The sequence below is a fragment of the Orycteropus afer genome, unplaced genomic scaffold (genome assembly GCF_000298275.1).
Source record: "Orycteropus afer afer isolate SDZICR_OR568_19922 unplaced genomic scaffold, OryAfe1.0 scaffold00064, whole genome shotgun sequence".
Taxonomy (NCBI): Eukaryota; Metazoa; Chordata; class Mammalia; order Tubulidentata; family Orycteropodidae; genus Orycteropus; species Orycteropus afer.
Window position 1 is genome coordinate 3,260,150 of NW_006921651.1, and position 17,842 is coordinate 3,277,991.

Genomic DNA, 17,842 nt, shown 5'->3' on the forward strand with positions numbered 1-17,842 from the left:
TTCTGAGGACTCCAATCTCAAAGGCATCATTCAACATGGACAATGATTGAAGACCCCTCCCCACACTTCCCATCCTGCCATGCCCCCTTCCCTTCCCTGACCAGACACTGTTTCAGCACCTCACCTATGAGTGATAGACACAAGAAGGCCTTGGAGGAGTCTGGCCCAACCACAGTGGCCTTTAGGGCCTGGCCAATCCGGAACTTCTTATCTGGATGTTTCAGAACCTGGAAGGACAGGAAAATTCCTCTAAGGTGAAAAGTCTGTCATATACGCCAAATCATATTATTTTAAGTCTCCACAGCAAGTATCTCCCAAGCCAATACCTAATATAAGGGCACAGAGTTCCTTGTACCCACTGTGAACACACATCAAATCAAGTTTAGAGAACGTGGGTCTCTTTCCCCAGATACCAAGCACACTGACCTTGAAGCTAAGAGAAGTGAGCAACAAGGGAATTCTCCCTCGGATGTCTGGAGCAATCTCTACTTCAAGCCATTTCTTAACCACGTTGTACTAGGGGTGGGGGAAAGAGAAATGGAGTAAGGCAGATACAAACATCTCTTTTGTTCCCTCTATTAAAATAATGACTCTCCTAAGACCACAGAGCTGAATGGTCCTAATCCCGCACCCCTACATCCACTGTGGTGCCCAGCCCCCACTTCTCAAAGGCTTCAATCACTCAGAGCCTTGCTCTGGGCTTTCACTAGTCTAGCAGGACACACACCACTTGCAATGCTGTGAGGCAAAGAAGACCAATCCCACTGACCTCTGTCGCCTTCTCCAAACTCACCTGTGGATTCTGATCCTTCACTGCTTACACAATGTCCTGTCCTGAACATACACCCCTATTTTCAAGTCCATTCAACAAAACACTTAGCCAGCCACCATGCTGTCTATGCACATAGCATCACAGTGACAAATAAAAGCAGTTTCTGCCTTCAAGGAGATTAGTCTCCAAAGATAAGTCAAATGAGCAAGTAAATAACTAGAGCAGCAAGCAATGGGTAGGAGGTTCAACATGCTGTAAAAATATGTAAGAGCTAATGACAGGATCTGTGCTGAACCCTGAAGGGTACGCAGGCTATTCCAGGTGTGGCAAGCAGTGAATGAAAGACAAAAGAAGGTACAAAAGGTACTCTGGGTGACTGGTGCACAAGGTGCATGATGTCAGATAACAAGGAGCCTTAAAAGCCCTCTAAGAAATCGGGAGATGTCTACAGGACTCAAGCATCAGCAACATGCTGTGACAGATGTCTACAGGAGAAAAATCTGACCACAAAGAGGAGTTATCCCCCGAGATCATGCCCAGTGTGACATCAGACATTCCAACCTGCACAGTCCACACCGACTGCTTCCACTTAGGGTTAGAGTGCACACTCCAGCATCCAAGTGCTTACTGCTTTGCACTGAAGCTGAACTTTATGAAAGGTATTGTTTTTCAGTGCTACAGAGTCCATTTTCGACTCATTGTGACCCCATGTGACGGAGCAGAACTGCCCCATGGGGTTTTCTTGGCTGTAATCTTTATGAAAACAGATCACCAGGTCTTTCTCCCATGGAGCCACCGGGTAGGTTCAAACCACCAACCTTTCAGCTAGTAGCCTAGCACCTAACTGTTTGCACCACCAGGGACCAGGGCTCCTTTTATGAAAGGTAAGAATCTAAAATCCAGTACTGCATTAATTTTAAGTCTTGTCCTATGATACATTTTCCTCTCCTTTTATAAACTTAAAGTAACTTGGGTTTAGTTTAAAATCCAAACATGTTGAATTTGGAGTTGCTTGTTAATTGTTTTATAAGCCGTAACTTTAGCTGCCCAGTGAGACCAGAAGTTTCCTAGGAGAAGAGACTGCGTATCATCTCCCACAGACCCAGCGTGGTAGCAGAAGACTCAGGTGCCCAGTGCTAATGGCCTTTGTCTCCAGTCTCTCCCCCTTTTCTTCTGAAAGAAGCAAGGTGTGTGCTACTCACCCTCTTCAGAAAGCAAGTCACGGTCTGGCCAACCTGGTACTGTTTAATCTTCTCCGAGGGACTAACAGAGTGAGTGTTGAGAGCAGTGTGGCCATCCTTCTCCAGTTCACTGTTGGCAGAAAGGCAAAGAAAAGAGGTAACCAAGCTCTGGACAAGGCTTCTGGTTTCAATCCATCTCCCCACAAGTGGTGATTTTTTCAGAAGATATAAAGCAGTCTGATCCATAGGTCCATCTACTCATGTTTCCTCGCTCTTGACACTGACAAGCATCGGTGAATGAAGCTAGCTGCCCATGACTGGACAAATGACCCCAGCCCTGGGGTCTGTCTTTCTTAGAAATAATCCATTTTTATTCTGATCCCTTCAAGACATGGACCAAAGCTTACCCTCTGGAAGTTACCTTGAAGGCCCTTCCATAGCATCCCTAGACACAAAAGCCTGACAAGCACGATGAAAAAATGACCCCAGTCAAACTGGATCTACTACATGGAAATACTGACTTCTCCCCTACATAGAATCCCTCATGACACACTCCTCTCTACACAATCCCTCAGAGCACATCTAAAATGCCAGCTCAGCCTCCAGTGACCAGGAGGTAGTTCACACTGAAAGAACAGCTATTCTTGGCTATGTGTTATTCAGTTAGGGAATTACTGAGTTCTAGAAAACCGGGTTGAGAGCAGAAATGTTTCTCTTTAGTAGATGCTGACAAACAGCTGTAATCAGCCTTTACAGTGATACTTAAACTCTATATGAAGCTTTTAATTTTCAGGTAATTCCTCTAACCAGTCACAAGAACTATCCTGATTAAAAAAGTAAGACAATTTGAACATAGAGAGTTGAAATAAGTCACAACACTGGCCAAATCAAGACTAGACTGGAGGCTTCCTATTCCAAGGCCTGGTCTCTTCTCATGAGACCACACTGCTGGTGGTGTCCTCACCTTGGTCGAACACTCAGTTCTGGGATGGTTCGAATAAATCTGGGGTGACTTATTGGGAGAAACCTGGAGAAATAAACAAGATCAAGTTATTTGCATTATTCTCAACAACACTGTAAGGTGGAGACAAGGGCTTCTCTCTACTCCACCCCCAGCCAAACTTGCTGAGGAAAACCACCCTGCTCCGTCACAACACTACCCAATGGCCAGGAGATGTGCCTGAGGGTTTCCATTCCCGTTCTTTGCACTAAACATTAAGAAGTTGATTCAACTGATCTTTCAGGAATGTCATATTAGACCTTGAAAACACTGTTCCTTACAGATTATATACTCTAAATTTTCATTTAAAGATGAAGAAACAGGTCTAGAGAAAATAAATGCCTTACTGAAGATCACACCATTAGTGACTGAAGTTAATATGCAATATTGGCCACTTTGAAGTCTTTTTTTTCTGTTACATCAAGAATTTCTTCTGCAATAATGCATGTTGTAACTAGATTTAAAGGAACTAAGGAATGTAGTTGAGGACAGATTATAATAACTGCTAATGGATACTAAGCAATAAGCACATACCAGGCAACTCAACAGGCACATTTTAAGATACATGTTCTCTTTCAATCTTTGCAATGACCCTACAAGACAGTCACAACTACTAGTGTTACTATACTAATTCCAGGAGTTCTGGTGGCATAGTGCCTAAGGCATTTGACTGCTGACCAGAAGGCTGGCCGTTCAAACCCACTAGCCACTCCTCGGAAGGAAGGTTGGGCAATCTACTTCCATAGTGATACCACCTTGAAAACCCAAGGAGAGGTCACTATGTTAGGAAAATACAACTTAGAGTTAATTATGAGCACACGATCACATAATTTTAAGAGGCAAATTTGAAATTCAAACCCACGTCTGACTCTTAACCTATGTTCTTAACCACTATACTACATTCCATTTTAAAAAGAATCATAAAATAATATTCTTTGGTAAGCATCTATTGTCAAAGAATGTGATTTACACACAACTTTTTGGAATCTGCCTATGTTCTCATTCCTCTCCTACCATTACAATATTTCCCCTCAAAGCCTGAAGCTGACCAATTTCCACAGCCCACCCCCACAAAGCCTCCATACTTGAATGTCTTCACGTCTCGCCCACCAATCACCCGGGCAGTGACTGTCTTCCCAATTTTCAGCTTGCTAGTAGGAGAGGTCCCCACTGGAACATCATCTAGAATGTGAGAGGCATGGATACAGCCAATGACACCATCTTCCAGGGTCACAACCACATGGGTGGCCTTAATGGACTTGACAGTTCCTGTGACCATGTCCCCAATGGAGAGGGTGTGCTTCTTTACAGTCCCTACAACCAGAGTTGGATCCGTTTCCTCATCTTCATCCACTGTCTCAGACTCTTTCCGGGTCTGTCTCATGGTCCTCTTAGCAGCTGGACCCTCAACAGCCAAAAGAAGACCAGTCACTCCTGGTTGTGTGGTTCTGAGGGTTAAGGAGACACCTTGTCCCACCTGTAACTTCTCTGACTCAAAGCGGAAGGTGTCGTTGAGGTGAGAGGTCAGGGAGAAAACTGCCAGGTGGCCAGTCTCTACCAAGGAGGCAATGGCAAAGGACTCCTCCAAGTGCTGCACAGTTGCTTGGTGCTCACTGCCTTTCTTCAGCTGGAAAACAGAAAACCCACCATTCCCACCTTCCTTAGAGAACATGGTCACTCGTTCATGGCCCCACTGGACCAGTGATGGGGAAACTCAGGGAAACCCTCTGGAGTCCAAGGGACCCAAAGCTGGTCTGAGCTACAATAAACTACTCTTCACTCCCTAATTAGACCTAGCTTTCCTCTTCTATAAACTGAAGTGGCTTGAGTAAACTTACAGCTCCATATCAAAAATCATCAGAAGTTTGTTTTTACTTTAGATTCCTAGGCCCTGTCGTAGAACAAGTGAATCAGAATTTCAAGAGGTATCTCAGTGATTCTGACGCACAGCCCGGTGACTTCTAGAAGCTCCCCAGCTTTGAGACCCTGTGGTTCCTGACTTTGTCTTATAGTTCTCCACCTGATTTTCTACTCTTTCAATCAGTCAACAAATAGAGTCATTGCTGAGAATGTACTGGGTACAAGGCACTAAGCCTATCTTCCCCCACAAATCCAAATTCTGAGAGATTAGTATTGTTTTCTATTCTGTTTCTCTTGAAAAACCAGAAACTAAGGATCATATCTACATAATTTCCTGTACCATATGCTGTGCAATTTGGTGATTAGTAAGTGCGTTAGATGATGATCAAATACATCCATCACCCAGAGAAAAATACTACTGATTTTGAGATTTTCCTCAAAGCCTCTCTTCTATACACAAAAGGACACAGAAGGCAAGATAGGAGAGGATGTGGATCAGAAGTAGCCTGTAGGTCAGAACCACTTGCAAACAGGTTTTGTCTGGTACATACATTGTTTCTTCTAAAAAAAAAAAAAAAAATAGTTTCCTATTCTGCTGTGTACATTCTCAACAACAATAAATTATAAATAATATCATTTCCAATTTTATAAAATCAAAATACTTAAAAAGAAAATTCTGCCTTCTCCTAAAAAGCAAAGCCCTTACAGCCAAACAAAAGACAGACATACGAGCTGAACATTTACATTAGGTAGATATACTCCTTGGAGAGATCAATCATGGGAGAAAGAAGGGCTGTTAATGCACAAGGAGATGGCTCTGGGTGCAGGAATGCATGGGAGGGAAGGACACAGGGAAGAGGTAACTAGGGGGAGGAAGTGGGAGGGGAGCTGTTGCATTGTGGGAAATTGTAGTCAATGACATGAGACAAAGTATATGTGAGCTGCTATATGGAAAATGCATTTGCTCTGTAAACTTTCACCCAAATCACAAGAAAAATTAAAAAAAAAAAAAGCCTTAGCAACACTGGACCCATATATTCCCACCTGGCAACACCCAGATGAAGCAGAGTAGCCTCTGCCCCTCCAGGTTGTCTCCAGCCCAACAGAGTCCTATTACTCCCACTCCCTAAATTATCTGCCTACTTCACCCATTTACAGTACCTGGTTGGCCCTAAAGAAAGAGCGGCCACATAACTGATCATGTGCTCCAGAGCCTAAATCAGTAACCACACCAGGACAAGAGGCACAAACTGAGACTGTCATGGACAAATCCAGGCATAGGGTGACCATACCTGCAAGCATTTGAGCCAAGCACATGCTGTGCAACGGGTGTAATGTGAGAGCGGGGAAATGGAAAAATGGAAGTCATGAGCAAGTTACCTTTTTAAGTTTTTTATTCACCAAGTCCTGGCAAAGGGAAACGTGCACTTCCAACTCTAACATGTCAACATTTAAGACGACAGCCTTCTTTCTCTGCCCAGACTCCACCTCCTGCCCTGCGATGCAGAACCAAACACAGCATTATCATCCTGCTGGGGCAGGGTAAGGAAGGACAGCCAGCATCCTTCCTGGGTACTGGTGCTATCTCCAAAAGTCTTGCAAGCCCTTAGGCTTTTCCAAGAAAGGAAAGAGGACATATGTCCTGGGTCTATGTGAACCACAGCTAGGGAGACCCAGGACTATTTTCCATGCTTCAAACTCAGGTCAACCCTACTTCATACAACCTAATATATAAAAACCTTGCTTTATTTAATTATGACAGTAAAAGAATTCATACGTAAACTCTCTTTAGAATGTTGTCAGTTGTCTTGATTTACATCCCCGTTGGCATACCAATAATTTCTATGTATTTTTAAATCCTGTTTCCAGAAGAGGGAGCAATGGGCAATGGGTTCCCCCACTAACCATGATGGGCAGACAGAAGCCGTCAACACTCACCTGCCCGATGATATCTGCTGGCTTTCAGGACCAGGCCTGGCACTGGGCCCCCACTGAACACCACAGAGCCATCTTCCAACACCTCTTGCACCTCTAGGTCAAGGACCATTCCTGGGGTCATCTCAGCTAGTGTCTGGATCAACACAGAGTCTGTCAGACAGACCCAAAGGAACAAGATTACTAAGAGAAATAACATTCTTACCATTCCTTTCAAGTATATTGTCACCATGAAGGACAACAGGGCTGTGGAATGCTGTCCAGGTAAAATCACTTATTGCAAAAATGTCCAGTATCAAATCCAGCTCAATTGGCATAACATACTACCCAAAACATTGTTCCACATCCTACTTTGGCAAGTAACGACTGGGATCTTAAAAGCTTGCAAGCAGCCATCTAGATGCAATGACAGGTCTCGCCTCATCCAGAGCAAAGACGAATGAAGAAAACCAAAGATTCATGGAAACAATTAGTCCAGTCGACTGGTACACCATGCAATCCTCAGTCTGTATGACTTTGAGACCAGAAGAACTAGATAGTGCCTGGCTACCACTGTCAACCCCTCGGAGAGAGAAATCTATGTAGGAGATCCTAGATAGAGTGGAAGAACAATGTGGAATAAAACTCAAACGCATTAAAAAAAAAAAAGGACCAGGTTTGCTGATCTGATAGAGCCTGATGGAACCCCTGAGACTATAGCCCCTAGCCGCCCTTCAGCTCTGGAACTGAACCCACTCCTGTGGCTTCCAGCCAAACAAAAGGTAGGCATATGAGCTGAACATTTACATTAGGTAGATACACTCCTTGGAGAGATCAATCATGGGAGAATAAAAGGGCTGTGTATGCACAGGGAGACAGCTCAGGGGACAGGAGTGCATGGGAGGCAAGGACACAGGAAGAGGTAACTATGGGGAGGAAGTGGGAGGAAAGCTGTTGCACTGTAGGAAATTGCAGTCAATGTCATGAGACAAAGTGTATGTGAGCTGCTGTATGGAGAGTGACTTTGCTTGTGAACTTTCACCCAAATCACAATCAAAATTAAAAAAAAAAGAAAGTAGAAAGAATCTATGCCTTTGAATTTTGTTGTCATTGTTAGGTGCTCTGAAGTCCACACGTTTTCCATTTTGACATAGCATTTCATCTCGTAAACTTTGTCTCATGAATTTAAAAAAAAAAAAAAAAAAATATCCAGAATCCATAAAAACTCCTGCCAGAGACAAGAGACTCATGTCCCTTGCTGCTCCTACCTGGCCACCACCTGTGAGAACAGCCAACAAATATCAGAAACAAAAACTCTCCTTTAGTTTCTGAATTTTCATTCTTTTTATTTAGAATTGACCCTCTCAAGCCTCTTACTCTCAAATCCCCATTAGGGTTCCAACAAGCCTAAATAACGATTCAGTCTGAGAGAGTCAGAATAATTACCCCTCTAGAACGTTCCTGTTCCATTTTATCATCCAATAAAAATATTTTTTAAATGAAAGAATGACAAGTAATTAATGTAGTGAATGAATTCACTACAAATGCAAACCTGAGGCCAGAGAAGTCAGGGAAATGTGGATTCTGGACTAGGAGAGGAATCAGGACAATGTCTGGGATACTGGGAGATCTTTGTCTTAATGTGGGTGGTAAACAGGGGTGTTCATTTGATTTACTGAGCTGTACGCTCAATGGTTTGTGCATATTACATATGTTACCCTTCCATGAAAAAAAAAGTTTATAAAAAAATTTATTTTTTTAAATTTTGGGGAGCCCAACAAGTCATCCCCGTAACAGACAGGCTCAATTTATGCACACCCTCCCCACTAGCCCCCCTCCGCTGCCCTCCTGCCCCACCAGACAGGGCCCTGAGGCACATACCTCGGTTCCTCATGAGGCTGCGCACGCCCTGCAGCTCCTCCAGGCCCTGGCTCAGGAGGAGGAGGCTGGTGGTGGCCACATCCCCGAGGGTGCAGTCCGACAGCCGCAACGACAGCAGCATCCGCTGCTTCTCCTCATCCACGTTCGTCACCTTTGCAACTACAGTCTGCCCCTCCACAAAATGGTCACTTGTGGAGGTCACAAATTTGTCACTCACGACCTGAAGCAAACAATGAACAGAAAATGGGCAAAGGAAAGGAAGTAGCCTGCCCCTTCACACCAACTCCAGGTTTCATGACCCTGTTCTATTCTCCAGAGAGCCTCTAAGAAAAAGCGCCTGTGTGCGTACAGCTGAACTTACAGCTTTGGGGGCCAATCCACTAAGACCGGAGGGGAACTGGACGAACACTCCGTAGTCCTTGATGCTCTTCACAAACCCAATGAGAAGCATTCCAGGATGGATTTCTGAGAAGCTCTTGGGATCCTGGCCACCTTCTACTGCAGAGACCAAGGCTGGCTTCCTACAAAGGACCTAGTGGCACTTCATCAAGGAATGTTTCAGGAATGGCAGATGCTGTTTCCATCTCCAAGCTCCACTCCATACCTCTAACCACAAGGACTCTCGACGTGTGGCCCCCAGACCTGCAGCATCAGCATCACCTGGAACTTGTTAGAAACACAAATTCTCAAGCACCACCACACCCCTTCGCTGTCAAGTCAATTCTAACTCACGGCAACCCTACGGACAAGAGCAGAACTGCCCCACTGGGTTTCCGAGGCTGAAATCTTTATGGAAGCTGACTGCCACATCTTTCTCCCGCAGAGCAGCTGGTGGGTTCGTACCACTGACCTTTCAGTAGCAGCTGTGTGCTTCACCACTATGCCACCAGGGCTCCTTCAGCACCATGAATTAGAAACTACTGAATTAGAAACTCTGGGGGCTGGGCCCAGCAAGCTGTGTTTAAACAGGTGCGCCAGGTGATTGTGTTGAGCACTAGTTCCAGAATCACCATTTAGTCCTTTCCTTACTAACTCACCTGCAGATTACTAGAGGGAAGCAAAAAGGAAATGGCTCAATCCATGATTTGATAGCTGGATCAGCTATGACAATCCTCCAGCGTCCTCACCTCACAGTGATCCACCCCACTTCACCTGCTCTGCCTATCTCCACTCTACGGAGATTTTACTTTACATTTTATGAGAAAAATGGCCACGTCCTCTTTCAGAGTGCTGACACGAAGACCAAAGGAAATACTTCTTAGCCCCATGTTCTTGATGGGATGAAGGGGAGAGGGAAGGAGGGCAGTGGCTACAGTAATTGTTCCAAGTCAAGGAGCAAGCACTGGAGGCCCAGAAGGCAGGAGGTGCTCCTGGGAGTGTCCCCCTGGGCCGTGCATGTCACACCACCTCACCCCAACACCCAGCACAAGAGCTCCCACTATGCTCCCACTCTTTGGTGGCATTTCTGGCTCATTTGACCCTACTACTAGCATCTACGGGCAGCACTTCCTCAACCCTGCTCTTACCTCCCACCAGGGGAATAGCCTGGAAAGCACAGACTTGGTCACTAGTTTGGATCTGTGGAGTTATTTCTGCAGTCAAATATCTGATCTCCTTTACCGCCATCGGGTTTCCAAACAGGAGCAGAGCCTGGCCTGGAATTTCTCACCTGAGGGCCCATGACTCCCCCACCACCTTCTGCTACTTCACAGATGCCAATAAAGGATACAACACGCCCCTCGCTCTGCAGACACAGGACCCTATGGAGGGTGTCACCAGCCTGAAGCCAGTGATACAGCAGCGGGCCGTTGGCAACATGGTCTGACAAGTGAGGCACAGGGAGGAGAGCAGGGATGTTGTGGGGAAGGACAGTCACCTCCAGCCCTTCTTTGGTCTTCTCCACAACCTTCACATCTACCAACTGCCCAAGGAAGAGAAAGATAAAAAATACCAGTCACTTTGAGCAGGAAGCAACCTAGTCTAGACCTGGCAAAGTTCAGAGACATCAGACTCCAGGAACAGGAATCACTGAGGTCAAGATCAGGGAAACAGCTTTCCAAAGCCCCACGCACAAGCCAACATATGTATGTGTGCACATATATACCAGGCCGACTGGTGGGCTCTTATGTTATCACTCCTCTCCCATGTTCCTCAGACCTGCCAGTTAGCCCTAGGAAACAGATTATAAAGAAGGCAGCAGTGCACTGCTAGAAAGCCATACTGTAAATAGCTTCCGTTAGGCCTAGCACACAGGAAAGAACAGGTATGAGGTCCTGTCTCAAGAACCCCTCCAGCCCTAGAATCTTATCTGGCTACCTCTATCTTTCCCTCCACGGATTCCAGCATCCAGGTGTCAGTGGTACCCCTCTCTCTGCCACTATGAGAGCAAATAGCTTGTCTGGAGATGTCTAGGTAAGTACCTGCCCAACATGAACAGCTCTTCTTTTCTTCTGACTCCCTCCCTCATGTTCCTTCTTTGCTTCCGGATCACTCAACAGCTTGAAGGATAAGAGCATTCTCTCTTTGGTTGGCTCACAGTTCAGCACTGCAACCTTCACCACCTGGGGAGAAATCCACACAGGCTTGGCTAACTCTACCCAGTAAGCCCTTCAGGACCAGGAGTGGGATGTCCTCCAACATTTCTGTGGCAGCCCTGGCAGACAGATCCACCAAGACCTTGAATGAGAATCGAAAGGAAAGAAAAGAAGAAATGCACTGAAAATGACACTGAATCCTTGCAGATGAGCCTTTTGGACAAAAGGAAAACATGAACAATTTTTTGGTACAATCCAAAGATTTTTAAAATTACTTTTTTCTGAACAAGCCCAAACTCATTATTTTTACAGTACTGCCCTCTTGTGGTAACAGTGGCCTCAAAAAAAGTTCAGATCTGAGAGACCCCCAGTTCATTACAGGTAAAGACAGGTATCTTCTGGATCATGGGCTTATGCCCATTAAACTGCTAGCTTCCATAACCCCCATTGAGGGTCTCTCTCTGGTCTGTTCCTCATCCTCTCTACTTAGACAGCCCAGGCCCACTGCCCCACACACATTCTTCTTCGTTTCCTTAAAAAGCAGCCTTCCAGGCTCAGGACCATAGTCTTGGGGACACTAGGGTCAATTGACATAACATAGTCCATAAAGACAGTGTTCTACATCCTACTTTGATGAGTAGCAACTAGGGTTCTTAAAAGCTTGTAAGTGGCCATCATAAGATGCAACTATTAGTCTCTTCCCCATCCAGAGCAAAGAAGAATGAAGAAAATCAAAAACACAAGAAAATAATTAGTCCAAAGGACTCAAGAACCACGTGAACCCCAGCCTCCACAACTCCAAAATCAGAAGAACTAGATGGTGCCCACCTACCACTGCTGACCACTCTGATAAGAGGTCCTGGACAGAGTCGGGGGAAATGTGAAACAAAACTCAAAATCATAAAAATGTCCAGGCTTGATCTTAAAAGCTTGTAAGCACCATCTAGATGCAACGATGGGTCTCTCTTCATCCAGAGCAAGGAAGACTGAAGAAAACCAAAGATGCATGGAAACAATTAGTCCAAGAGACTGGTATACCAAGAGATCCTCAGCCTATATGACTATGAGACCAGAACTAGATGGTGGCCTGGACAGAGAGGGAGAACCATGTAGAACAAAACTCAAAATCATAAAAAAAAAAAGGACCAGGTTTGTTGGTCTGATTAAGCCTGGTAAAACCCCTGAGACTGTAGCCTCAAGCTACATTTCAGGCTTCAATTGAACCCATTCCTGTGGCTTCCTGCCAAACTAAAGATCGGCCTATGAGCTGAACATTTACATTAGGTAGATAGACGCCTTGGGCAGATCATTCATGGGAGAATAGAAGAGCTGTGTATTCACAGGGAGACAGCTCAGGGGGTAGGAGTGCATGGGAGGGAAGGAAGGACACAGGGAAGAGGTAACTATAGGGAAGAGGTGGGAAGAGAGCTGTTGCACTGAGGGAAATTTTAGTCAATGTCATGAGACAAAGTGTGTGTGAACTACTGTATGGAAAATGAATTTGTTCTGTAAACTATCACCCAAATAACAATAAAAATTTAAGAAAAAAAAAAAAAAAAAGCAGCCTTCCTACTCCTTCAAATCTGTGTTCATGGGTTTCCAAGGACGAGGCCTTTCCAGGGGAAGGGATACCTGGCCAGGGTAAAAGACGGTCTCCGGGGCAGGGATATACTCAGCACTCAGCTCATGCTTGGGCACGAGACCCTGCACATCGTTGTAGAACTTCACAATACAGCCACAGTCCTTAACCCTGAAGATGAAGCCATGTGTCTGCAGACTGGGTTTGGCATCAGCATAGCAGGTAATGGCAGGGAGTTTGGATTCAACCAGCGTTTTCTTCAGGGTCATCATTAATTTCTTGGCTTCAGGGTCACACAACAAAACCTAGGGGACAGATATTGGCCATCATCAAGTTATCTGTTATCATGAGAGCCACTGAGTTATCTCTGCAACCCATTGAACCCAAAGGCCATAGGTCATTTCCCTAGAACCTGCTTCTCCTTCCCCTGAGAATCCTCATTTGCAGATCCTCCACACCTCCTGCTGGATGACCATCGAGAGAGTATTAATCTCTATCTCAAATGTTCTTCCTCCAAGAAGTCACTGGAAACTTCTCCCTCTTGGCCCCTGCAGCACTCACTATCTTAGGGCACCTCCAAAGTGTTGTGTTGCAATGTTTTCTACACAGCCTTAGCTCCTTCCTAAAAGACCTTGCCTCTAGTCTAACAGAATGAATGATGGAGGCAACTAACCACCTCACTAGTGTAATTTGTTAGCTGTAAACTAAGAGATGCAATTATCCCTCAGAAGGTCACCTCCTTGAGTTTGGAGAAACTCCTCCATATACCACAATGAATCTTCACAACCCTGTGAAGCATCTCTTGACCCTATACTTTATTATAAATCATGCTCCCTTCAGCAGTTTTGTTTGGGCTGTTTCTGGGCCTGGAATATACCCCCTGCTCCTCCCCAATCTTCCAAATCCTATTCATCTTTTGTAGTTGAGATCCTACTTCTGCCAGTAATCTAGAAGCATTCTTGTCATACAGAGCTGAATTAAAACTGCCTCTGTCATTTCCCAGCTGCAAAATGAGGCTAACAATACCTACCTTAGAGGGTTGTTTGAAAAGATTAGAGATGATGAGTGTCATGTGCCTAGCAGAGCAACCCACACAGAATACATTTCACACGGCACTTCCTATTGATATCATTATGCGTGATTCTTGCTGCCCAGGCTACCCTCATGCCCCCTTTCTGAGACACAGCCAGAGCATGACAGTCTGCACCAAACCATGTGGCAAAAGTCACACACTGGCTTGCTCTTCCCTCATGTATGAATATTCTGACTCCCAATTATATTACATAATTCTCAAGATCAGGGAACCAGTTTTCTCTTCCCAATGCCAAGCACAGTACTGGACACACTGCAAATATGAAGTGCTCGTTTGGTGGCAAAAAGCAAAAACCCCAGCTGAGAAGCACTGCTCTCTTCCCACTTGGCCAAAATTGCTCAAGAGGCTTACCCGACACTTGACCTCATCACCAATGTGGTACTTCTTTTCTGGATTCTTCATCAGGATGTCGGCCAGGTGCATGGGAGGTACCAGGCCCCTGATTCGCTCGCCCACCTTCACCAGCATCCCATATGGCTTTATGGTCAGCACTGTGCCCTGCGGAGTCCAAAGAAAAGATGCCATAATGCCTCAAGAATGGTCCTTCTTCCATTTCTTACAGCAATGCATGTCTTATCTCTTTCAAAACCCAACCTTCCTACTAATACTCCATTACCACAGAACTTCTAAGCTGGCCTCCTAACCACCATCAAATCCCAGGATTTATGATCTACTGCCTCTGGATGGTACCAATAAAACTTTACTTTAAAATTAATTATATGTCATCCAAGGGAAGAGAAAGAAATTGTAGCTAGCAGGCAAAAGGGCAAAGAATATTTCTTTAAATATGTTAACACAAGAGCTAATGAGCTGACAGTTAACCTGTGAACTGAAGAATGTCTGAAGATGAGGAGTAACTAATTATATGTGTGTGAGGTCTTACCTTTACCACTGCCCCTGGTTTGATGTCATAATATCTAAGGTACTGGGCTTGAATGATGGATCTAAAGCAAAAAGAAAATGCAAGATTAAATGAGTTATGGCAGAGGCAAAATTCAGGGCTACCAAAACCATGCTGTCAAGACAGGGAACCCTCACAGAGCAGGATCAGGGGAGACTGTGATCTTGTCTACATGCAGGAGCACACCACACCACTGCCCCAGCATATGTTACCAACAGACTTACGTCCGCAGAGAAAGCAAAGCCAATTCATCCATTGGGCTGTAGTCGATGATTCTACACTTATGAGTGTTTCCAGGCTTAAAGATCTCAGGTTTGAAGATGTTCTTAGAATCAGAGAGATGGCTGAACTACAAGGTACCAAGTGATTAAGGATAAACAGAAACAACAGATCAGAGTAATAATAGAGCATTCCAAGATGACTCAATGTTTATCACCTATTACAAAAATGCCTGCTAGAGTAACTTCTCTAATTAAAAAAAAAAAAAAAAAAAATCACTTTTCACCATCACAGAATCTCTATTAGGTTAGAGAATAGTCTAGACCAGGGGTTGGTAAATTACACACCATGGTCTGGCATCTATTTCTATAAATAAAGTTTTACTGGACCACAGCCAAGGCCATTCATTTATGTTGTACTATGACTGGCTTTATGCTACAACAATGGAGTTAATAAGTTACAAGACCCTATGGTACACAAGCTTAAAATACAGAAGCAGTCAAGGACCCAGGTGTCCTAAAATCTTTGTAATGACAAGATCCTGACCAAACACGGTAACCTCCTCACCCGGGCAAAGGCAAGAGCCCCATCCTTCAGTTTGAAAGTGGCCCCAGCCTTGCTGAAAAAGCCATGGACAGGAACGTCATCCAGCACAGCTCCAAGGTGCTGGCAGGAGAGCCGGGTGAGTGAGCGCCCAGGCTGCAGGAAGACAGGGCGCAGGCTTAGTCGCACAACTCTGGTCTGAGGATGGATGCAGAGGATGCAGGCCTTTACCTGGACAAGGGAAAGGGAAGAACGAAGAGGAGGCACAAAGGAGGTAAGACACCCTAGAGCCAACTCCCTGTGTGCTAATCAGGTTATGCACATAAGCATAAAAATCAGCTTGTGTAAATAAGAAGCATGGGGAAAATTCAAATGCCCCAAAGAGACTGTGCCTCCCTGTGTCAACACGTAAATAATGAGCAGAGTTACTGATCAGAGGCTCATCTGAAACATTCCAGGAAAAGCCTGGTCCGATCACACGGTTATACCATCAGAATGTGTCAACCATGTGCACAAATACTACTACTGGGAGGAAAAAATGTCTAGAAACAGGTTAACCAAAATGTTAATAGTGTTATCATTAGGTCGTGGGGAAGCAGAAAGAAATAATTTTTGGGTTAAGAAAATTTTTCTGAATGGCATATATTGGCATTTTCTTTCTAAATATACACAATCACTGCAGAAAATTAAAATGTATGAATAAGAATAGGAAATTACCCACAGTTACTCACTATTAAGACTTGGTTGCATAATCTTCTAGTATTTTAACCATGTATACTTTTTCCCTTCAAAATTGGGTCCATAATACTTTTTAAAGCTATCTGTCTATGTAAATATATCTTATTCTCCTATGTTAAAGTCTTCCCAAATATTTTAAATTATAAAAGTCTCACCATACATGCACACACACAAAAAAAAACCATAAAGAAGAATATGAAGTAAAAACTAAAAATTGCCTTCCCTTTCACCTACTTCTCTAATCTCAGTCCCCAAAGGTAACTACTCCTTCTAAGACATCTTTATCCCCCCACCTCCTCTCTGCACACCCATATACATTCAATCCCAGGAGATAACCCATGACCCTGGGCAGCTAACTGAAACCCCTCTGGAATAAAGACAGAGAGAGGTGCAACAGTTCTTACCGCTTGGTTTGAGAAATATGTTCCAGTCTTCTTGGGCTCCAGGTGCATGAAGTCAACTAGACCCGTGAAGAATGAGAGGAAGTTTACCGTAAGACCAAGGGGAGTCACCTAGACAAAAACAGAACAGGAGGTTATGAAAAGCATATCTCTGAAGGAACCAGGAATGTGTGAGACACTGTTCACACTACACTTGCAAAGGCCAAACACTAAATGCCACATTATCCTGATAACTATGTGTCTTCTTTCCTCCAGCTAATCTTATCAATTAAAATTGACTGGCAAAATAGTGTCATTGTTAACTGGCTGATTCTCTGTTCAATAAACTCAGCTCCCTTCCAGCATAAGAGAGACCATCAATCCTCCTACTCTCTAGGATTCTAAATAGGTGGAGTGCACTTTGCACAACTGTCCTTCGGGAATTGCCAGCCTGACATCGGCTTGGATAAACTGTGGCAAACTTGGTTATTTTTTCAGATTAAGAAGTTAAACATAAATGCTTGCCAAAGGGAGATACTAACCACAACCAAACCAATTTGCCCTACAAAGCCCCAAAAAGCTAAGGAACTGCAAATAACAAGGAACTCAAAAGAATGGTGATGTAGGTAGGTGACTGAAATCAGATTATAAGGTAGTCAGATTGCCACTCCTCTGCCTCACCCTATGACCTCTCCCATCTCCACAAAAAATGAGAGATTCATTTCGAGGAAAACTATACCAGATTCAAAGCACAGCAAGACCTCCGATCCCTTTCTCCCAACTAGCTCCTAGAATTCAGGCAGTCAGGGTTACAGCCTCATGGGAGGAAATTAGTAGATCCTTTCTGGAGAAATCGAACAGTGCCAGGGAAGGCCTACATCAATGACAAAGAACAAGAGACTATCATCCAGAATATGTAAAGAACTCTTCAAACTCAACATTAAAGACAAATAACCCAATTAAAAATGGCCAAAAGATTCAAACAGGCATTTCTTCAAAGAGATACATACAGCTATTAAACACATGAAAAGATACTCAACATCTTTAGTCATCAAGGAAATGCAAATCACAGCCCAGTGAGCTACCACTTCAGACCCAGTTAAGATGGCTAAAAGAAGGCTAGAACAGTAGTCAAAACTGCTTGCTATTAGTTTAATGACAGATGCATAGACCAATGGAATAGAATTGAGAACCCAGAAATAGATCCATCGACCTATAGTCAGCTGATCTTTGACAAAGGCCCCAAA

General features: G+C 44.3%; 1 protein-coding gene across 1 annotated transcript in view; it reads right to left on the bottom strand.

The window, feature by feature from the left end:
* Positions 1-17,842, bottom strand: part of PDCD11 (programmed cell death 11) — a 41,741-nt gene that overhangs the window by 11,662 nt on the left and 12,237 nt on the right. The window contains exons 7-23 of the mRNA XM_007939877.2: positions 16,620-16,727; positions 15,502-15,708; positions 14,940-15,064; positions 14,698-14,758; positions 14,166-14,312; positions 12,775-13,026; positions 11,029-11,169; positions 10,338-10,529; positions 8,970-9,140; positions 8,609-8,828; positions 6,752-6,901; positions 6,194-6,309; positions 4,039-4,580; positions 2,918-2,980; positions 1,975-2,083; positions 427-516; positions 125-227 (exon numbers count right to left, since the gene is read on the bottom strand). Of these exons, the coding sequence (XP_007938068.1) occupies positions 125-227; positions 427-516; positions 1,975-2,083; positions 2,918-2,980; positions 4,039-4,580; positions 6,194-6,309; positions 6,752-6,901; positions 8,609-8,828; positions 8,970-9,140; positions 10,338-10,529; positions 11,029-11,169; positions 12,775-13,026; positions 14,166-14,312; positions 14,698-14,758; positions 14,940-15,064; positions 15,502-15,708; positions 16,620-16,727 (2,797 nt within the window). The remainder of the gene's footprint in view (positions 1-124; positions 228-426; positions 517-1,974; positions 2,084-2,917; positions 2,981-4,038; positions 4,581-6,193; positions 6,310-6,751; positions 6,902-8,608; positions 8,829-8,969; positions 9,141-10,337; positions 10,530-11,028; positions 11,170-12,774; positions 13,027-14,165; positions 14,313-14,697; positions 14,759-14,939; positions 15,065-15,501; positions 15,709-16,619; positions 16,728-17,842) is intronic.